This window comes from Hipposideros armiger, unplaced genomic scaffold (genome assembly GCF_001890085.2).
Source record: "Hipposideros armiger isolate ML-2016 unplaced genomic scaffold, ASM189008v1 scaffold_1130, whole genome shotgun sequence".
NCBI lineage: Eukaryota > Metazoa > Chordata > Mammalia > Chiroptera > Hipposideridae > Hipposideros > Hipposideros armiger.
In genome coordinates this window covers 42,130-66,179 of record NW_017732480.1, presented here as the reverse complement: position 1 = coordinate 66,179, position 24,050 = coordinate 42,130, and the positions used below count along the sequence as shown (strand labels likewise).

Genomic DNA, 24,050 nt, shown 5'->3' with positions numbered 1-24,050 from the left:
ATATATATATATATATATATATATATATAGTCACGGGATGTGGAGTATAGTGTGGGAGTGGAATCAAGGGAATTGTAATAGATATGTATGCTATTGGGAGGGGAAGTGGGGCGGCGGATTGGGGGAGGGGGCTTGTCACTTTGAGGAGTAAAAAGTATAACTATTGCACTGTGTTGTACAGCTGAAACTGATTTTTTAAAATGTTTATTTCACAATAAAAATATATATATTAACAGGAAAAACAAAAAATTTTCCAGCAGCTGCTGCTGAGTTATATCCTCAAACAGAGCAAGTGAAGGAAATCCAAAATGTTAAAGTTTACTTGGAACAGCTAATGCGTTTGTGCCAATCATTTCACATGAGGCAAACCGACAATCTGGTTTTTCTGCACCTGCCAATGTTGGTTGTGTGTACACACATATGTGGTAGCCCTTATTTTGTTGTGTAGTTTCTCTCAAATAAAGTATTGTTATTGGAGTGGGGTGTGAAAGTGAGAGGGAGGAAAGAATGACTCAATCCTAGGATGGGCTGCATCCTGTTCCAACTGTCTGTGCAAGGACATTGCTGAGACTGTGGCATTTGCTCTCTGGGGCTCAACCTAAATCCAGACAGGAAGCTGTTTTCAAAGCCAGTCCAAGAGCCAATGTTATTCATTCACAACCCTCCTGAAGTCCTGTCATGAATGGAGACCCAAGGCGGCATCCCCAAGCTCCCGTTCACCTCCAGCCCTGCTTTCCCTCTTCACTTTCATCGCCAGCCGGTCATCCCACCTGAGAGACATGTACTCAGAGTCAGGCTGCCTTGCAGGCCTCTTCAGGTCAGTCACCCAGGGCTAGTCCTCACCATTCCTGAGTTTCTCTTTCTCCTTCTTGAAAATGTGTCTGCACTTCTGTCTCTGCATCATGGTCCTGGCTGTGAGGTTATTAGCTGGCTAATCGGTGCCGAAGTGTTTATGGCTGAGACTGGTTGAAACTGTAGCCCACCAAGGAGCTGGTCTTCATTTAACACGTGTCCTTTGGAGGTGGGTGACTTCCACCAAATAGTGAAACCAATGTCAAAAATACCATACTTCAAGGACAGTGATTTGGGGGAACATGGTATGTCATATATACTTCTCAAATCACCCCCCCAATAGACAATTACATCTAAGTGTGGAATTCCGTTTGTTTTAGGTCAGATAAAGAGTTTTGACTTATCACTGAATTTACTAAAGTTATGCATCCTTTGAAGATTTTTGGTATTGACAATAGGGCTTCAACTCTCAATCAAACGAAAAATAAGCAAAAACTCATTTACCTCTTTTACTAATTATTTTTTAAAGTATGAACAACTGCAAAGACATGTAATAATACTGAGTTTTACAAACCTGGATGAAGTCAAATATGGTCAGAGGCAGAAGATCATCCAAAATTGCTATATCTTTGGAAAATCTATTAAGAATCCCACCTATAAAATAAAAGAAGATAAATTCCTCAAAAACCAGCAATCTTAAAAAGACATATCAACATTTGATAAATATGATGAATTTGGGTCATTGCAGAACCATTCAGAACTCAAATAATCAGCATTTAGTCAGATAAATAAGGACTGAGAAACTTTTAGTGATGTACAAAGGTTCTAAGTACCTAACTATATGTTCAAGTTATTGTCTCCCACTTTTAAACCTTTATAAAATACAGATTACTGTAAGATCCAGGCAAAAACTATGTCTTTAGTAGAGCCCTTATCACAAATTATGTCAGGAATGGGCACTCATCCTACTCAGTCTCACACTTGCAAGCCTGAGTGTGTAATTCCCCAGATGTGCTCTCCTTCCCTCACAGCTGCAGCCCACACCGTCCAGCTCCCCTCTCCTTCTCTGACTTCCACACCTTTCAGACACATCTCTGCCCTGCCCATGGCTGTCCCCACCACGTGGGCCTCCTTTGCCATGTCCTCTCTTTTCACTCTCTTCACTAGCAATCTAAGCTTCAGCCTGTCTTCTAACATCTAGACCCACATTTATAAGTCTGGTACTTTTTTCCTTCGATGAAAAAGAGTTACATAGGAAATGTTGACTATGTGCCAGACACAACGCTAGGCACTGAGGTGACAGAGTGGAATAAGCCACGCTCCTTGTCCCTGAGGAATTCGTTGACTGGGGGGAGGTGGGGGGTGGGGGGAATGAAATATATAATTAGATAAAATATAACACTGTACAAAGTGATATTGAATCTTATCATTCACCCCCCCATTAACTGCAGGATAAAGTCCAAAATTCTAAGTTTAATATTTAATACCTTTCATGATTTAGCCTTAAATCACCTAGCTAATACAAGCACCCTCTACTCAAATATCCTGTTTCAGCCAAATTGGTTTATTCTTTTTAAAATTTATTTTTACTTTTAATTGACATACCATAGTATATTAGTTTCAAGTGTACAACACAATGATTACACATTTATATACCTTACAAAGTGATCACCCCGATAAACCTAGTACCCATCTGATACCATACATAGTCATTATAATTTTGTTGACTATATTCCCCATGCCATACTTTAAGTGACTAATTTAATTTTATAATTAAATCCCCATCTCAGTTTACTCTTTTAAATGCCCTCTACACTCTCCTACCTCCCTGCCTGTCCTATGTGAGTCCCTCTGCCTGAAAATCCTTTCCCCTCATCTCTGCTTGTCAAAATCTATGTCACCTTCCTGGCCCAACTCAAATGCCTTTCTTGCAAGGAAGCATCAGTATTTGCTCCAGCGCAAACTAATCCCTTCCTCCTTGGGACACACTTAATACCTTTAACACACCTTGTCAGCGCCTCTGTGTTTTAATGACCATTTCCATGTCTTATATCAAAGTCACTTGTATACATGTCTTATCTGTTTTTCTAGATTGTAAATTGCTAGAGGTCAGTGGGACCATGCCGTATTTATTTTGTATCACTCATAGCCCTCAGCAAAAAGCCTCAGATGTAGGAATTATTTGATGCATATTGATTGATTTAAGTCACTATCTCTTAGCCTTTATTAAGAACATTTCCCTCTAGCATATTTAGACATAATTGTACATTTTTCCATAAATTAACCAAAAATTGAAACTATAATTAACCTATGAATTTACTCATATACTGTTCAGAAAATGAAAGTTCACTTTGGTGAAAAAATATCATTCTGGTGGTGCTTATTGTATTTCAAATGGCAGCATCCTCTGGGAATATGCACTCACACTTTCATTTATTCAACATACTTTACTGAGCACCTACTATATGTCTGTGTGTCTTAAAATTATTTAAACAGCAACATAGGAGAATCAGACCTGGAGTCAGAGAAAATCAAGGTGAACGATCAATTGTAGAAGGGCATGTCGGGAGAAAGTGAAGTGCACATGAGGCAGGGAAGCCCTGGTTGCTACTAAGTATAGCAGAGACTCTCTGGGCAACATAATGAGAATGAATGAATCATAAATCAGCAATAGCAATGGTTTTTACAAGAAAGCACCATCCTTGCAGACTGAAATTGGGACTGCAGGTAGGGGTGGGAAAAAGACATCTAGATGTTGTAAGATCACCTTGAGATTTCCATTCTCAGGAGCATAAATAAGGAGAAATGCAAAAACAGATGTTTCTGAATCATCCTACAAGTGGATTAAGGTTTGGAAAGTAAGATGCATGAGAAAATGAAACGAATGCTACCCATTTAAATATGAAAGAGAGAAGGTTCAGAGCCAACTATGAGCAGTGTTTAAGGAAATGAGCAATTCTGAGATGTGAAGAGGGGAATGGAAAGTGTACATTCCATTCTGTGGGAACAGTGCCCCAAGAAGGGAACGACACTGGGGAACTGACATATATATGTAGGCTACATGAAAGGCAAGTCGATTGCCTTGTTTCTCACAATGATCCTCCAAGACCCCCGTTTTTCAGATGTGGGGGCAAGGCTCAGAAGAATAACTTGCCTGTGATCATCACTCTTATGGGGACAAGCCAGGCCTCAAACAATGCCTGTGTTTTTTCCATTATGTCTCATTGCCCATTTCTGATGGCTGGAAACTTGGACAAATATTCTACTTTCTCTGGGTCTCAGTTTTTCCATACAAAAATGAAATCACTGGACCAAGGTAATCTGACATTCCCTTTTAGGTTTAAAATCTTCTAGCTTTAAAATCACTAGTGGTGATGATTATATCCAAATGAGGCAAAGCTTTAGTGACACACTAAATTATAAAGTGACACACTAAATACAAAGAATAAATATAAAGATCTTCCTAAATATAATAACACTGAAATTTTGTTAGCAAAAAAAAATTGATGGATTGATATTTCTTATCTTGAGATTTGTAGATACAAATCTTCTAAAAATCTCAATCTTGGAATTTACGAGTATTCTTTGCTTAATCAAATGCTTCTATCTCTACCGCCTCTTCATTTTCTTCTAGGGCAAGGACTGTGCCTCATTCATCTTTTCACATCAGCTGCTGGTGTGAATTTGTCTAAAGTGAAATGAATGGAATTGATTACTTTCAATGCACCTTATTGTCGTTAGTTTTTTAAATCTTTGGTCCCTTTATTTCACTAATCTTTCTTTCTGTGACTTTATTTTTTATTGAGGAACAAACAAAATTGTAAGATATTTTAAGTGTACAACATGAGGCTTTGATATATGTACACATTGTGAAAAGAGTCCTCCCATCGAGTTAACACATCCATCATCTCTCATATCTACCTTTTTTTGTGTGTGTGATAATGTTTACATTTTACTCTCTGAGTAAATTTCAATTATATAGTACAGTGTTATCAATTGTAATCATATATTATACATTAAATCCTCAGGACTTACTAATTTTACAATTGAAAGCCTGTAGCCTTTACCAACCTCTATGATGGTGTCAAAAATACTTTTTAAATACATTTCAGATTTTCACCACCACCTACTTCCCCACCTTCACCCCCCCAAAGAAAACACAAGAAAAAGATAAAAAACAAACAAACCTGGAACAAATTTATGTGATTGTCTTTGAACAATTACAGGAAACTAAATTATTCTACCCATCAAAAGACTGTCAGCACAAGAATTTTATATTTTCCTGATCACTTCATATCTTCTTCTTTTTAAAAGAATACTCAACATTGGCAACAAGAAAGAAGAACTCATAGACACAGACAACAGTTTAGTGGTTGCCAGAAAGTAAGGAGGGCGGGGGGTGATGGTGGTAGAAGAGGGTAAAGGGGGTCAAATATATGGTGATGGAGGGAGAACTGACTCTGGGTGGTGAGCATACAATGTGATATATAGATGATGTATTACAGAATTCTACACTTGAAACCTATGTAATTTTACTAACCATTGTCAGCCCAATAAATTTCATTAAAGAAATCTAAATAAAGGAAAGATTCCTTGAAGGGGTTAGACCAAGCATCTCAGTAGAGAGCAATGACCCAGAAGAGCCTGGCTTTCTGACTGCAGTGCCGTCAGCACTGCTTCTAACAAACTGAGCTACTTGAATTAGCTGATACAGAAATATGAGGAGTGAGGCCAGCCAAGTGGCTCAGTTGGTTAGAGCATATGCCCTTAACAACAAGGTTGCCAGGTCAACTCCCACATGGGATGGTGGAATATGCTCCCCCACAACTAGATTGAAAGCGGCGACTGGACTTAGAGCTGAGCTTGCGCCCTCCACAACTAAGATCGAAGGACAACAACCTGACTTGGAGCTGATGGGTCCTGAAAAAACACAATGTTCCCCTCCCCAATTCCTCAATAAAAATCTTTAAGAAAAAAAAAAGAAAAGAAATACAAGGAGCAACAATATCTGACAGCCTACAGTGTATGAGAAATGTGCATGCCAGTCATAAGAAAGCTCAACAAAGGGGCAGATGCCTCCATGCAAAGCCAACACTATCACTATAAAACCAGGTGAATCACAGGCCCTTTGGAGGGTGGATCAGTGGTTTCATGTTGTACACCTAGTCAAGTACCTGCTTTTAAGGTGTTCAGGGTTGACATAGGTGCATGAAGAACAGAATGTAACATCTTGTGGTGTAAGATTTTCGATACTGTGATGAGATTATGCACCAGTGGTAAGCCTCGGAAGAGTCCCAGAGCGAGCAAAGTGTCAGCTACTCCCACGTAAATGTAAAATACATAATAGAAGCTGGTGCTGGTGACAATAACCGGGTAGCTGCTATTTGTGCTGTTGGTATTATTCCCTTTGTCTTGAGGAGATGTTCTGTAAAGCAAAGGAAAACTGTTATTCAGCAACCAAACCTCCCCACTGAATTTCCGATATATATATATAAATGAAACTGAACTTGAGTCTAAAGAAACATTTGGTTAGCAGAGCTTATGCTCTTAATCTTAAGGATTTACTACTGCAAAAAAAGTGATTAAATTTTTCAGCACTGGAACAGATAAAAGTGATCTTTATTAAGTATGCAGAGAAAATACTAAGGCATAATGTTGTTTTAAATATTTTCATTACATTTTATGGCAACTAAACACAGCTAAATCCTTTAGAAATTGGTAAAGAGCTGTAGGAACTGCCGTGCTCACAATTTTAAACAAAATAATTTGATTTTCCACTACTATAATAGTGTGGAAAAATGAAGCACAGTGGATGTTACAATACTTAATAAGACCCAAATAATCAATAGAAACAAAATACAACCCACAATAGAACATGGAATACTCACTTATTAAGTAGCCACAACACAACCAAAGAAGCAGCCACCTGGAAAGGAACAATACACACTTGATTTTTTTCCCAATCTCTATACCCGTTCTGCCCACACCCATCTCTAATTCCACCATGACCAATATCAAAATGCACACAATTTGATTTTTCTTTTCTTTGTTTCCTGGGTGCAGCAGCTGCAATAATTGTTCTAAGAACCATTATTTGTGGTGAGAACACGTTAAGTTAATGGAATTCAAATTTCACCGTATTAAATACTTTGTCATTTCTTCTCTTTATTCTACAGCAATTATTCATTGAACCCCAGAGAAGAGGAAGATTATACTTAAACATTTTAAACAAACTTTGTTTCCTATAAAGAGACTAATCTCAGTCTGCTGGCTGATAATTTATCTGGTTACTGATAACCAGATAAATAATTTTACTTATCATACAATGATTATGAAGGACTAATATCTATAAGACCAATTAATTATTGAAAGAGATGAGATTAACATTTATGGAAATCAGTTAAAAGTCTCCACAGTACAAAAAATTCATAGTTTATGAATACAGATAAGGTGCTCTCAGGTTAAAACATGCACTATGGGTACTATTTGGTCTTTCAGGTGGAAACTTTTGGCTGAGGAACAAATGTTTTATGCCATAACTAAACAAAACTATTTTTTTAACAATTGTAATATTTTTAGTTCCTTTGATATTTAAATGATCTGTACTCTATTCTATTTCAATTTGGGTTTTTAGTCTCCTATACCCCTGTGGAGAAACAATCTTCTATTGAGGCCATCACAATTGCCATACTAGAAATGACTGAAATTGTACAATTTTCCCAATAATACTGTACCAAAAATGCAAATAGAGAAAAAAAACCACAATAAATTGTGAGTAAAATAATTTGAAAATGAACACAGCATTATAATAAATAAGGGAGAAACAAACATGCTTGGTGTAAGAAATCTATGTCTTATTTCACACTGGAAGTTATCTTAAGTATTTAATAGCACTATATAAAAATATATTAGGAACATTTAGCATTAAGAAATTACACTGTGATGTTTTAGGGCCGGCCGAGTGGCTCAGTTGGTTAAGAGCTAGCTCTAGAATTTGAGCTCTGAGCAACAGTGTTGCCGGTTCGAATCATGGCCCAAGCTGAGCTGCCACTGAGCTGCCAACAGGTGACAGGATGGCTCAGCTAAAAAAAAACAAGAAATTACACTGTGATGTTTTATACTTGAAACAGGTATGGTATATCATTTTTAATTAAATTCACATATCAGGAATATAATGACAAAAAAATCTAATGGCATCATTCTCGCTTTTCTACTTTCTTCATTGTACACATAGCTTTCCTGCACTGTATTAATAAAAAGAGAAACTATGCTTGTTTCCTTGAAGTTCAAGTAAATTCAAAATGACAAGAAACTCGGCAATAATCTGTCAAAACTCTTTGTTCCAGTACAAATGTTTTCTTATTTCCTAAGACTAATCAAATTACTCAAGAACTTAGATGAGGGTATATTTCTAAGTCACTCTTAGGTTATTGCAGTCCGGCTTATTCCAATTAAAGGGGTGTCAATAATGATGCCATTGCCAAAATTCTCTGGAAGTGAGTAAATCCAATAAATAAATATTTTATAATATTTACTATGGAACAATAACTAAAGCAGTTTTCCAAAGAACTTGTCTTATCAGTGTAATATGAAGTGATTTCCTGGTACTTGTGGGTAGAGACCACTTGTGGATAGAGACATGGAACCTCCAATCCAAACTGCTTTTACTGACTGGAACAAAAACCTTTCCAACCATTATTGACATAATGCCTTTAGCAAAAATACTTGAGGCATATAGAAACAGTTGAATAAGCAAGTTCTATCATTTCATTTCCAAAATGTTTTCAGGTTATAAAGTTCATGCAGTTTACGATAGAGGACAGTCCTGGATGATTCAAAGATAAAAAGGTGATTATTATTTTCAGGATTTAAAACATCATTCCATATCACACAGAAAACAGTACAGTCTAGAGCAGCCCCGTCCAATAGAAACTTCTACAATGATAGAAATGTTATATGTCTGTGCTGGTCAATATTGTTGCCACTTATCACATGTGGCATTTGATTACTTGAAATTTGCTAGTGATGTGACTGAGGAACTGAGTTTTGAACTTTATTTCATTTTAATTAATTTCATTTACGTAACTTACATGGTCATACGTGGCTGGCTGGTGGCTACTGGATTAGCCAGCACGTGCATCTAACAGCGATTAGTTATGTAGGGTGCAGACAGAGTAATTATTATATTAAATATCCACGTCAGGAGCCAGGAACCTGATGGTGCCATTCTCTAAGGACAGACCCATGAATAGCCACGATGATGAGTCATGAGTTGTGCAAACTGCCCAAGACGAAAAAGAAGTAACTAGTATTTAGACACTAGGTCAGAATTAAAATTATGTAAGTAACTTGTCTATATGACTAAAAAAAATGGAGTGTGGGTACAGAATATCATAGTCTATACACATGGAAAGATAAGACAAGTACCTATATCTGAAAGACTTATTTGTTAAATGAATTACTAAACATCTTGGGAGATGTGATAGATGAAAGTGGATCACAAGTACATAGTAAAACCCTAACAGTATGGTTTCAAAAATTGTATCTGGAACCCTTGCCAGGTACAATTCTGATATTTACCACTAAAGAAAACAGGTGTGAAAGAGAAGAAAACTGCCAAGGGCAATGTAATAAGGCCAGGTATAGAAAATACTCAAAAATACGAATACAAGCAAACAAGGTATAGTGGTCCCACATTGTATCATGAAGAACTTTAATCAGTCACAGAGAAGACAAGCTTAAATATTTCACTGTGGAATATCAGCAGAGGCCCCTACATGTGACGTAAGGATCTCAGTGCTGGGGACGGTAAGCCTAGTTAATCACAACAATCCCTTCCAGTCATAACAGTCATCCCTGCCTCTTCTCACATCCCCATCCAATCTGTTTTCCATATAGCCGACAGAGTGATCTTTTCAAAACACAAAGAAGATCATATCATATTCTGTCTGAAGCCCTACAAAGGCTCCCTATTGCATTTAAAATAAAATCCAAGCTTATTAAAATAGCCAGTGGTCCTGGGAGCCCAGTTCTTGCTGGCTTTTCCGATATCATTACGTGCCACTCACTTCTCTCTCCCACGCTCCAATTATGCTGAACTCCTCTCAGTTTCCATAATTCACCACACTGTTCCAAGACCTTCACATTTGTCTTATGATGTGCAAGTCTGACTCTTCTTATCTTTTGGGTGTCAGTGAATACCATTCCTTCAGAAAGACCTCTTGTTCACCCTCCTTTCCCACCTTATCTTAATGCAGTTTATTTCCTTCTGGTGCTTATCGTGTTCTGTAATTATTCCCATCAAAATGTATTGATCATCTATCTCCTCTCTCAGAATGTGCTTCATAAGAGCAGACAGGAGTCATTTGTCCTCTTCCTCATTGTAATTTCAGTGTCTAGCACAACCCAGTAAATGTGTGTTTAATAATAAAGGAATGGACAGATAAGAGAATACTTAAATAAAAATACACTTTCAAACGTCAACAGAGAGACAAGTATACAATGATCATATAAACAACACATTTGAAAAAGTAGGTAACATGTTATGCAGGATAAAGATAAAGAACCAAGGTCAATTTATTCTACAAGCTTTGTACATTTATAGAATTCAGAACTACCTCCCAAGTCACAAAATGAGATCTGTGTTAAATGAACACCTATTAAAACACTATTGATATTTTGAGTTTTACCAAAGGAGCACAGCACTATAAATGCCCTGTTAACATTAGAAACAAAAGTACATTAGTGTATTCCATCTGCATGTTCTATTTTGTTCTTCATTGTACACATAGTACACAAGAATTGTGCCTGGCATTTTGAAGGAACTCAAAAAATAGGTGCTGAATGAGTAAATGGCTGAATGAACGACAGGCAGTAAGAGTAAAGTGACACCTTGTCATGACTTAATACACAATTTCAATATTTTACAGGTCAAATCATGCCCTACAACTCAGACCCATGCTAAGAAAAGCTGCCTTGGGCTGGCCGAGTGGCGCATTGGTTGAGAGCTGGCTTGGGATGCCAGAGTGCCCAGGTTCAGATCCCACATGTGAGGGCCGGTGGCGCTGCCCTCTGCAGCTGGGATGCTGGGCAACAGCTCGACCTGGAGCTGGGCAGCTGTGGGTCACCGGTGACGGCATGGGCTGCAGCCCCTGCTGCAGTGGGTTGCCATGGGCTACCGTGTGTAGCCAGCAGCCAGTGTGAGTGGCCAGCAGCTGCTGTGAGCGGCAGTCCAGAGGCCGGCAACTGATCTGCCTCGCCTGGGAAGAGCGCAATGATGGTGCCAGCTTGGGCCAGTGGGGCGGCGTCCTCCATGACTAGACTGAAGAACAGAGACAACAGCGACTTGTCTGTTCCCCTTCCCCTGATTCCCTAATAAAATCTTTAAAAAAAAGAAAAGAAAAAAGAAAAGCTGCCTTAACCCTCAGTCAGCTGCAACTGATCTCACAGATTCATTGCACACAAAGATGCTGCTATGAAATACGTCTTTACTAAGTTACAAACATGACTGGCGATAGGTTACGGTAGAGGGGGAATATACGGAAGCAATGAGTCATGAAACTTAAATTAACGGTTAGATATTTGAAAATTTGTGTGCAATGAATCTGTGAGATCAGTTGCACCTGATGAAGGGTTAAATGGATTACAGAAGTGGTATTATGGGAATATATTAAATGTCCATTTTACTAATAATGTAAAGCCACCTAGAGATTCCTCATTAACAAACAGCAGGGAAATCATAAAAGAATAGGATACAGTTCTCTGACATATTTCTTAAAAATCATAGAATGAAAGCACTAAATAGGAGGGTTTTTTTTGATACTCCAGTCAACAACAATATCCTCTGGTTGTTGTAAAAGGAACCAGAAAACTGCCTCCTAATCTATTATTTGCATTTTTTTTCCTTATGCAGCCAATGATGTACTGCCAAGCAGGAGTACCAGAAAGGCCAACATAATAGAAATTTTATAACCTATCTCCTTTGGGCTGATATCTAAGAACTTACAGAAGATATTGCCCTGTAATATGGAAAATGGTACAAAAATACAAGGGTAGACTGACTCCTTTATCAAAATGACACAATAATAATAAGTGGTAACCAACTGAATAGACCAAACTAATTTTTTCAGCTTAGCATTTTGAAAAAAATAAAAAGACTACGTATTTCATACTGTAAAACAGAAGCATATTGAACATACTCTACAAAATCATAAAATCTAAATTGAAGTACAGCTGCTATGAAAGCTAAAAATGGATATCAATTTCAGCAAGGAAGAAATGTATCATAACCTTTCTTTAGGTTCTCTGGTCTTAAGGAGTATGAGGCTCTAGAAGGTTTAGGAGAACTAAATGATCTCCCTGGTTATCACCTGTACCATGATGCAAAGCACTGATGAGATAGCTCAATGAGGGTAAGAAATGGACACCCTGGTATTAAGAAAGGGGCACAACCCAAAATAAAAACTATGTAAATTTTGATTCAAAGGAGGCAGCAGAATTGTGAGTGTCAGTGAAGGATTTGTTTAGCTGTATCACTGTGCACGTAACTAAAACCATTACTCTTTGTCCACTACCACCAAGTATTTGTGATTCAAAAATTTGAGAGCCAGTTAATTGGCAATGCCTCCAGGATATTGGCCAAAAAGGCTCATCATTTACAATATTATTTCTTGCCTAGAACATGGCATTATCAACTGTTTTGTCTACTAAAAAAGACTTCTTTTTTTCTGCAATATATGAGAGCTCAGCTAATAATGGGTAGTTATTCAGCATTTATATCCTCTGTTGTAATTTAGTTTCTAGACCGCAGACAAAGAACCACTGTCTTCTTGATTAACGAGCTAATAATTTAAGTGAGCTAATGTACACACATGCAGCTCAATGCTCAATCACTAATTAATTAATTATACACCATTTTGAAAGATGCATAAATTGCGTAGGACAAAAGTCCTGTAAATTAACATAAATCACCACCACATTCAGATAGGACCATTTTTTCTTACATAACACTATAAAATTGAAGACAATAAAGAAATGTGATGTTTCAATGCAAAGGTTCAAAACATTAAGAATTATACAGGGCTGGATTGAGATTAAATGTGACACAGAGCTGGGATTTGTTCACATTAATGTTGGTCATTTGGCATGGTTGGTGGAGATTAGTGAGGTAAATTTAAAATACATTTCAATAGTTTTTATTACTCATGTGAGAGTGTCAAATTACCCAACCCCATATTTTTGTTAAAGTTAAAAAGAATTATTGAAACTTTCATTATATCTGTGTTGTGGACTTTTCACCTTAAATTATCTTAAGCTTTATAATGATGATATGACTTTAAGGATATTAATGACATCAACAGCAGCTAGCATGGCTCAGTGTGCGCCAAACCCCACATTAAGTGCTTTCTAATCATGATGTCTCTTAACCCACAAAAACGGCCTGTGAAGCTGGTACTACTACAACCTCCACTTTATAGATGAGGAAATGGGTGATCAGGGAGGTTAACTAACTTGTTCAGTTTCCTAGTGTTAATAAGACAGCATTCACAGCCAGCTCAGGCTGATCCCAGCGTTGGCATTACGCCGAACTGCATCTTACATTGAGCCTCTATTTGGATTACTAATTTAAAACAGTAGTAGGGAACCTGACATCAAACTACACTACAAGGCTACAGTAACCAAACAGCAGGGTACTGCCATAAAAACAGACACATAGATCAATGGAACAGAATAGAGAATCCAAATAGAAACCCACACTTACATAGTCAATTAATCTATGACAAAGGAAGCAAAAATGTACAATGGAGTAAAGACAGTCTATTCAATAAATGGTGTTGGGAAAACTGGACAGATACATGCAAAAAAGTTGGAACTAGATCACTTTATTACACCATATACAAGAATAAACTAAACAATGACTGAAGATTTAAACATAAGACCCGAAACCATAAAACTCCTGGAAGAAAACATAAGCGGTAAACTCTCTGACATTGCTCTTATTGATGTTTTTTCTGACGTATTCCCTCAGGCAGAGAAACAAAATAAACAAATAAATAAACAAATGGGACTACATCAAACTAAAGTTTTTGCACAGTGAAGGAAACCATCAACAAGCAAAAAAACAAATGACTGAATGGGAGAAGATATTTGCCAATGATACATCTGATAAGGGGTTAATATCCAAAATTTATAAAGAACTTAGAATGGCTATTATCAATAAATCAACAAACAAGTGTTGGTGAGGACATGGAGAAAAGGGAACACTTGTGCACTGTTGGTGGGATTGCAAATTGGTGCAGCCACTCTGGAAAACAATATGGAGGTTCCTCAAAAAGTTAAAAATAGAACTACCCAGTAATTCCACTTCTGGGTATTTATCCAAAGAAATCCAAAACACTAATTCAAAAAGCTATATGCACCCCTATGTTCATTGCATCATTATTTACAAAAGCCAAGATATGGAAGCAAACTAAGTGCTCATCAAAATACAATTGGATATAGAAGTGGTACATATATACAATGGAATATTACTCAGCTGGAGAAAAGAATGAAAATCTTATCATTTGTAACAACATGGATGGACCCAGGGGGTATTATGCTGAGTGAAATAAGTCAGACAGAGAAAGACAAATACCACATGATTTCACTTATATGTGGAATCTAAAGAGCAAAATAACTGAACAAACAAAACAGAAACAGACTCATAGACACAGAGAACCATCTGATGATTGCCAGATGGGAAGAGGGTTGGGGGTTGGGTGAAAACAGTGAAGGGATTAAGAAGTACAAATTGGTGGTTACAAAATAGTCATGAGGATTTAATGTACAGCATAGGAAATATAGTCAATAATATTGTGATAGCATAGTATGGTGTCAGATGGTTGCTGGACTTCTCATGGTGATCACTTCTTTAGGTATATAAATATTGACTAACTATGGTGTACTCCTGAAACTAATATAATATTGTATGTTAGCTATATTTTAATAAAAATCTTTAAAAAAATTAAGTCCGGCATCTCTGAGTCCAAAAACAAAAAAAAAAGGGAAAATTTTATAGGAAAATGTAGATTTCCATCTTATCTTGATAAATATGAAGATTTAGCAAAACTGAGCCCAAATTCCCTCATAGCAAGTCCTTGGCTGGTGCCAGGTTACAGTTGTCCCCTTAGACAACTGGATGTCAGATATTCTCCTGGAGCCCAAAGGCCACCTCACTGCATACACTGTTCTTTGCCAGGCCCTTTTGGCATTCAGGCAGCTGCTCCCTGATCTGAGAACAGTTTCATCGATCAGTCAGCTTCAGGGACCTCCTATGTTGATGTGATCTGACCGGGAGGCCCAGTGCGCTGGTTTTGTAACCTGGTGGTATAAGGACAGCAGGTGCACAGGAAAGAGACCACAGTGGTGGCAGTGAACACAAAATAATTTTGTAACAAAGTTGGTAATTCAGATCTCTGAAAGGATTGTGTACAATGATTACTAAGCCACTAATATATGTTTGTTCAATTTTGTGAAGAAATAGTCATTTAAAGGTGGTGATTCATCACATGAATATTTAATAATTCAATAGATAGAGTCAAATTAATTTAATATTTAGTACAGAATGATTTTCAGTGTTTAATTTCAACCCATATAAAAGCATTCTACCTGCCTGGTTTTGAATCTCTCTATTAAAAACTCTTCATATAGAAAAGAGGTGTTTAAGTCTATTTTATATGCTATGTATGAAATAAAATATCAGTAGAACTATATGAAACTATCCGTACCATTATATTGGGTTGTCGGAAAAGTCATGATATATTTTTTTCTATGTTTTTTGTTGCAAAAATGCGTCATGACTTTTCCGACAATCCAATACAATATAAAGTTACATATATGCATATATACTTATATTTATGTATATACATTTATACAAGTGTACATATATATGCATATATCCTTCTAAACTATTCTTAATTTAACTTTAAATCAGAGTAACATTTTACAACAGAAAATTCTTACCTCGGCCAGAAAAACAACTATGCACCAAATTAGCGCAAAAATTAAGTTCTTGTGGAGAGTAATATATCTAAGGTATGTATTCCATGTAGTCACTGCTGGTATGCTCTCCACATCATCAAAAAAGCACTCCTGAAAAAAAGAACCATGGTTATTACAACAAGACTATACAGATTCACACTTCCACTGTGGTTTTATTTTGAACGTGTGGAAATAAGGAAATATTATTATTTGAAGCTAAGCACATTTCAACAAGTATAAACCATCCTGAATGACATGCGTGATGCCACTCTACAGCCAGTTTAATGTTTACTGGAGCAACATAGCTTTTTGAAAAATGAGAAACACTGTAATTATTGAAAATTCTGAAAATATATTACTGATTATATAACTATTATATTTGGACAATGTTATCATTTTAATGCTTACCAGTGTAACTTTATCAAATGAACAGTACCATCAAACTGATGCTTCCCAGAACTCTCCTTGTTCTAACTCATTTCTTTAGGGGCCCATGGACAAATAGTTTGGAATTTTGCTAGCTATAGAGATCTCCTAGTAGACCTGAAGTCCAAGCGATGTTTGTATAATACATTTCTCAGTAACCTAGGATTAACTTTCTTTCCAGTGATGATTTAACTTACGTAATTCTAATCAGTATATTCCCCTAGAAGTTTTCATTGTCCTATAGCAGATGCATTTCAAAAATTTGAAAAAGAGTAAGCCTAGATAGTCCAAAGGGAAAGGATACTTTTGCTTCTGATGAAGTCAACACAATTCATAAAAGAAGCACTGGAACTTGAAAGAAGGGGTCCTATGAAATTGGAACATAGTACCTTGGTTAGGTGTAAAGGTTTTTGGAGTCAAATAAACCTAGCTTTGAATATGGACTCCACCACTGACTTCCTAGATGCTGCTTGAATTTGGGCAGCTGAATTTCTGTAAACTTTAGTTTTCTTATCTGTAAATGAGGATAATGATAGGTATGTTCTAGGGTACCAATGGGGACTAAGTATATGCTGCCTGGCACTACAAGCAATCAACAAATAGTAACTATTATTAGTCAAAGAAATCATTCTTTACAACTAAATTTATAGGCTCAGGTTTGAGAAATTCATTCAGATTGGTATTAAAACCTCTTATGAGGTGTGATAAAAAATATGGTGAATGTTTAAATAATAAAAAAAAATTATTACAGTAAAAGACACATGGCCATTAATCCCCCTCAGAACGCTCTCCCTTGCTTTGAACACACTTACCGCATCGTTGTTGCCACTTTCTGAGGCACTTCTGGAAGTCCTCTTTAGTGAGTGTCTTTAGTTGTGCTGTTGTGGCTGCCTCGATGTCCTGAATCATTTTGACTTTGGGGAAGAGCCAGAAGTTGCACGGTGCCAGATCTGAGGAATAAGGTGGATGCGGACACACCAGAATGTTTTAACAGAAATTGCCATATCCCCAAAGCGATGTGTGACATGGAGCGTTGTCATGATGGAGGATGAAGTAAAGACACTCATGAAAGAGGACTCCCAGAACTGCTTCAGAAAGTGGCAAGAACGATGGGATAAGTATGTTCGAAGTGAGGGCAATGCGTCATTTACTGTAGTCAATTTTTTCTTATTTAAACATTCACTGTATTTGTTGATCATACCTCATAGATAAATTACCCTTTAGGAAACCTTTTTAAAATTATAGAAGTACTGAAAGTACCTATTTTAAAGATAACCTATTCTGCTCCTTCATTTTACAAAGACATTTTGGTCCAACAATGTTAAATGAGTTACGATTGCCAGGGATCACACTACTCTTAATTGATCTATGTGATTAAACGTATCAATTCATTAAAACTCTGCCTGCTTCATTCAAGGTACTTAAGGAATTTTTCTCGCAAAAAACAAACAAATAAAACCCCTCCTTTTATATTACTTCCTATTTTAGGAATAAAAGTATTTTATTCTTTAAAACCTAATATACAAAACTTTTTACCTGAAGGTTGGCGCTAGTATATGTTGAGTTTCACACACCTACTTTAAAAGAAACCTGCCTAGAAATCCTATGTATAAAGCACATCTAACAGATAAAAAAAAGCCACACTAATTAAATTCAGGTAAGACTGATACATAAATCAGAATGTAAGTTGGTTCTGTTGAGAGACTAGACATTTATATACCTTATATAGGCTGCCTCCACACAAATGTTTCTTGGTTTCTAAATCACTGAAACTATTATTTGTTCATATATTTATTTAGAATCCACCTCTTCCCACAGAGGTTTTAAGATGGTAATAAATCAGATTTATAATAATTTTTAATGATGTTATCATTTTTCTAATCTATGATAATGATTTTCACTGGTCTAGTAAACCCAACACTAGCCTTTGCTTTGACTTACATTTTTATGGGAAGAGATATGTCCATTGCAAAAGGAAATGGTTATTTTACATTTTCAGGGTGCTTACATAATTATGGACTTTGCACTTTGGGAGTCTTAAGGTAAACCTCATGCTAAACCCATAATTTGACTAAGTTTTTTTACAAACTATATATTGCATTCCACTCAGTTGTATTCTGTGGAAAAAAAAAAAAGCAAAACCAAAAACACTAATAACTTATACACACCTTTAAATCTTCCTCATTAATTTCTTCACTTATTTCTACACCACTGTCTTGAGATAACCGTCTTGAATATATATCCATTTCAGTAAAGTGTGCCTGAGGGGCCAGTGACATTTTTCTTGTGGGTGCTGCTGTGTTTCGATGAATGATTTGACCTTGGTTCACCGAGGAGTGTGTCATCAGGTTCAGAACAGACTGCCTCCTTCGTCCTTGAAATGTGGGGCCGGTGTTTACCATGTTACTTCGAGGCAGGATGGCCTCTCCCTGCTCAGAGTCAGGAACTAAGGACAGCCTTCTCTCTGAAGACTCTTCAGAATCCTCTTCGATTCCATTCATTTGTAATGGAGTCTTTTGTACAACTGAAAACTTTCTTATAGCATTGATTGGATTGAGAATAGAGTTCTTCCTTTTTTCACCAAACTCTCCAGTCTGTTTAAAAGACTGTTTTTTTGTTTCATTCCAGGGGACAGCAGCATCTCCTTCAAACGAGAAACGCCGTAAAGTCTCAGTTAAGATTGAATTTCTTCTTTCTGCACTAAACTGGTCGAAAGAATCATATCCCATGAGCTTTGAGCTGAAGTCGGGCCGTAGATTTTGTAATTCAGAAAACGTCCCATAAAAATAGCTGGTACCTTCATGTAAAATTAATATTTTGTCAGCTTTCTTTAAATGTTCCATTTTAGAAGTGACCAAAATCCTAGTTTTGTTAGCCATCAGTTTACAGACACAGCTTGAAGAACATAAAAAGATATAAATAAGACATCAATTTTAAAAACACATTATTATAATACTATATGTGTTGCATTTTAACATTTTATTAATCTACTCTTATAGAAAGCCTCTATGATATGATGTTATTATTATACTTAAAATAATTCTAAAAGTAAATACCCAGTAATAATTATTTGGTGCTTCTTGAGTTATTATAGCATGAAATACTATATGATCGAATTATTATAGTATGGTATATTATAAAGTTGAGTATTAACAGACCTAGAATATAAATATCTATATTAAATAAATGTTTGACTTTGAGCAAATTGGTTACCCTCTGGGTCTTGGTTTATTCACCCAGAAAATGAGAGACTTGTCAGATAAACTTTAAGATTTCTGGAGGGGCGGGGTTCTATATTTCTATGTATCTTCTAAAACATCAGAGCCTTCTTATTCTTTAAATTTTCCAGTAATTTCCTTTACATTTTAAGTTGACCATCAATTTAGTTTTCAAGAGCTTATACTAAGACTAATCTGATTTGTTAAAACAGCAACAACAACACACCTGAGAATTAGATAATAAACTGACCCTCCTTTAATAAAATTTCCCTCTAGGCTAGAACTAAATCTTGACTAGAATCATCTAAGGGAGACCAATTTCTTTCAGGCATTAAAACATTACATATTGTATAGAAGGAAGCATCATTCTAGGTTGTACTCTAACTTACCAACATAGCTAGCAAACTTTGTATTGCTAAGAAGTTACTTATCACAGTCACAGTATTATAAAAATAGTGTCTTAGGTATTAAATTTAACTAAATTCTAGGAAAGGTGCTTCTGGGAATAATGCCGACATTTTATACAAACATACACCTACATCCTTATTGCTTAAAATCTTTATTTCTAGAAGAGTCTCATTATAATTCTCTTAATAAACTACTTTATAGTCTATAAAATCATTTTGAAACTTTGAGATCAGGTCATATAACTAACTGTTCCCCTTAGAAACTTCCCATACTTTGAGCTTATTGGGAGCACCAATGGAATGAAAATCCCTTGCTCTGTGTGACTGAGAAAGAGGTTCTGAAGGGGGTACTGAGGGAGATGAATAGTCCGAGCCTTCACTTACATTAAACATTAAAACATTCAGCTCTTTCAATTTCTTAAGAAGTTTACCATCTAAGAAGGAGATAGAATAAAACACACAAAAATGCAAATAGAAATTTAAAGTAAAATAACCAATTAAAATAACATGCCACAAGGCAAAAATACTGTAAAAACTGCATAGATAGTGATGGTTAAAGCAATAGCAATGGAAGACATTGGTTTAGCCCGAGGTGGTCAGTTTTCGAGGAAGTCACCTTGAATCTTGACTGTGAAGGGAAAATCAGGTTTGAGTAAGTGCTATGTCACTTTCTTTCAGACTGAGGCACAATGTTGGGAATATTTCTCAAGGGGTAATATGCAGTCTACGGTGGTATAGTCCTTCTTTCTTTGTCTTTCACAATGAGCATTATAAGTTAGTCAAAGAACATACCTTTCAAATATTTCTTTTTCTGTTAAAACATCTAGGTATCCAAAAGGAGAGTCTAATAGGTACAAATCAGCATCTTTATATACTGCTCTAAAAAGAAAATGAAAATAAAATGAGATTTCCTCAGTATTTCTCATGTCATTTAGTAGAGGTGATTTTAAGCAAAGAATAATAAGTCACACACGATTTTTACGGTTTTTCACAACATTCCAAGAACTGCTGAGGTGGCTTTGCTAAATGTAATTGACATAAACTAGCAAAAGTTATAAATTGAATCACACCATACCATGCAATTTAAAACATTACCTTAAATAGAAAAAAAAATCTCTTAACAATAGTATTTCTTTAGGGACAAGTACCATGTTATGTGCTGAGATCTAACAGCCTCAATTATCTCACGATTTTTTCCATAAAGTGGGAGAAAAATCTTATCTTTACAGGGTGATATGCGGATTAAGTGAAACCTTTCTCTCTCTCTCTCTCTCTCTCTCTCTCTCTCTCTCTCTCTCTCTCACACACACACACACACACACACACACTAAAGTATTACTAGGCAATTGCAGGTGCCCAGTGAGTTACTTTTCTGTCCCAGCTTTTAAAAGCAGAAAAAATTAAGAGAAAGAAGCCAGCATATTCGTAAGTCAATATGAATTCTAGTTAACAACTTTGGCAACACAGAAAGAAGAATTTTCTTCAAACAAAACTAGAGGAACATTTGAAATCCCATATCACCAATAATTTTTTAAATGAACAGTTACAGTTTAACGACAAAGTTTTCTTCTTGACAGAAATAAACTGTATGTGCTTCTCTCCCTGACAGTTTCAAATGCTTAGACCAAGAAGGTCTCTGCCAGTGGAACTGCCCTCCACAGTGTCAGACGTGCTTGTCTTATTCGTCTTTAAAGATTACAAACCTTAAGCCAGGTGACGTCATTTGCCTTGCTATTCTTGTTATGAGAACTATTATGTTGAAAAATTTGAATATGTATGTTTATCTACACCAAGAAGCATAAACAGAGGTCTAGAGCAGGTGTATTCATTGTGGGGTGGTGGTGAGCAAGAGGCTGTGTGAGGGACTTAACAGAATGTCCATCTCATCTTTCCTTGTGCCATGCAGACTCCCAGAGTTTTCCTTTGTAGTAAAATGCACCATAAGGCAAACAAATATACACACACCAAAATAAGGGCATGCATTTTGAAAAGGCCATCATCTTTAGCAAATGTGAATACTACAATAGATCGTGATCTACAGTTCTTAAAGGTGACTCTTAACCAGCTCCTCATAAGACCCCAGGCACTTTTCAAACACCAAACAGAATTTAAAGAAATAGAGAAAAGTCTATGATTTTTTACATGCATGATATTTACAGTGAATGTTCACTGGACCAATAATTAGATCTTCACCTTGCTAAAGAAATTCTTGCTCGCTGCCCTCCACTCAGTGTGATGCCACCTTCTCCGAGAACTATATTGTCTTTCTCTGCAAACTTGGAGATATCCTATTAGCATAAATAGAAAATTAGAGAGGAATTGTTAGTATGTTGGATCTGAATGTGAAAGGTACATTTTCCTTCAAATGAACTCATATACCAGACTATTGTTTTAACCACAGGTGAATTCTATTCAATGCATCTTGATTATTTCAAATCCACTTCAATTGGTCAAAACGTTGCTGAAATTTAGAAATTATTTTTTCTTTTATTTTTAAATGTTATTAATGATCATTAAACAAAAATTGGAAAATATCAAAGTGTAAAGCCTATATATATTTATGGGTGTGTAAACATGTGTGTAAACATTCACAGGCCAGTACACAAATCCAAGTGCTATGAATGTGCTCAAGTGCATGTCCTTCTAATTTAAATTCACTTTTAAGAGGAAATCACCAAAATTGAACACAATTCTCAAGAAAAGAAACTGAAAGAGCCCTACTTACATCCCCCTGCAGCATCTAAACATAGTCAGTGGGTAGCCGTGGGCAGAAGGCAGCTCCTTTCCATCCTCCTCTCACCTGCCACACCCAACACAGCCTTCCCTCTCATCCATCCTTGCACCTAATCCCTATGTCCTCTCCCCATCCACGCTGCCTCCTGTCACCTCCTTTCCACACAAGTTATGTCGTTCTTTCTCCCAGTTAATGAACTTTCTGTGACAACAACCATGCTAGGCATTGTAAACAAAGGTTAGAATTGATCAGAAATAGCCTTTGACTCCCAGTCATTCTAAATCTAATATGAAAGAGAAGCCACAACCCTGGAGAATGCTAAACAACATCCCAAAGGTTTCATTAACCATTTAAAATAGGTCATTGGGCTGGCCGAGTGGCTCAGTTGGTTAAGAGCTCACTCAAGAGTGCGAGCTCTGAGCAATAGCGGTTCAATTCCCAGCCCGAGCTGAGCTGCCGCTGAGCTGCTAACAGGTGGCAGGATGGCTCAGCTAAAAATAAATAAATAAATGAATAAAAATTAAAAATTAAAAAAAATAGGTCATAATAGTACACAGTTAACTGGCAGATTCATTGTACAGATAGATAGAAAATGCTAGAAGGCTTTCTGAAAGAGATGAGGTTTGGCCTGAGATTTGAAGAAAAAGAAGAGTTAGATAGGTAACATTCTCCCTTTAGTTCAAAAAAGTTCTCTCCATTTTCTCTTTCCGTCCCCAAACATCTGCTCTTCTCTTTTGTCACCACCTTCCTCTCTCTCCCTCTACTAAAAACACACTTCCATGCTGTGCCTCCATTTTCTTTCACAATCCAGAAGCAATCCACCATCAATCCTTGAGTTGCCACCAACATTCTCTACACTTAAATTGTCAAATGGTTACTTCTGTTAATTCATTTGTTTCTGTTATCTACTCTATGAAAGTTAAGTAGAACATCATATGCAAAACTGTAAACAACAAATGTGGTAAATTGTCAAGTGATCATTTATGTTAAAAACTATTCAGCAGGTCCTGCAGGTGGGAACCATGCTAAATACTGTCCCCAAGGAACTATTGTGTCAATATTTCTGACTAGGGTGACCTCATGCCTGAGATAATAAATGTTGACATATTGAAGGAAATGCAGAAGGACACCCCTTACTCCTGCCTCTAACAACCATCAACCTGTCCCCTGTGTCTACGGGGTCAGGCTTGTTAGCGAGATCATACAGAATTTGTCTTTGTCTGACTTATTTCATTTATTGTAATGTCCTCAAGTTCCATCCATGTTGTTGCAAATGACAGAATTTCCTTCTTTTTTTATGGCCGAATAATATTTGAATATATATATATATATATATATATATATTATAAAGAAGGAGAGGAATTGTTAGTATGTTGGATCTGAAATATACATATACATTGTTTCAATGTTCTGGCTGTTGTAAATAATGCTGCAGTGAACATGAAGGTGCAGATA

At 36.5% G+C, this 24,050-nt stretch overlaps 1 protein-coding gene across 1 annotated transcript in view; it reads right to left on the bottom strand.

The window, feature by feature from the left end:
- LOC109376431 (cystic fibrosis transmembrane conductance regulator) overlaps positions 1-24,050 on the bottom strand; it is a gene marked incomplete at its 5' end in the record, with an annotated part of 146,425 nt that overhangs the window by 83,190 nt on the left and 39,185 nt on the right. The window contains 8 exons of the mRNA XM_019632350.1: positions 844-931; positions 1,367-1,446; positions 5,967-6,217; positions 6,681-6,718; positions 15,793-15,921; positions 18,405-19,131; positions 20,654-20,740; positions 22,055-22,149. Coding sequence (XP_019487895.1) covers positions 844-931; positions 1,367-1,446; positions 5,967-6,217; positions 6,681-6,718; positions 15,793-15,921; positions 18,405-19,131; positions 20,654-20,740; positions 22,055-22,149 — 1,495 coding nt within the window. The remainder of the gene's footprint in view (positions 1-843; positions 932-1,366; positions 1,447-5,966; positions 6,218-6,680; positions 6,719-15,792; positions 15,922-18,404; positions 19,132-20,653; positions 20,741-22,054; positions 22,150-24,050) is intronic.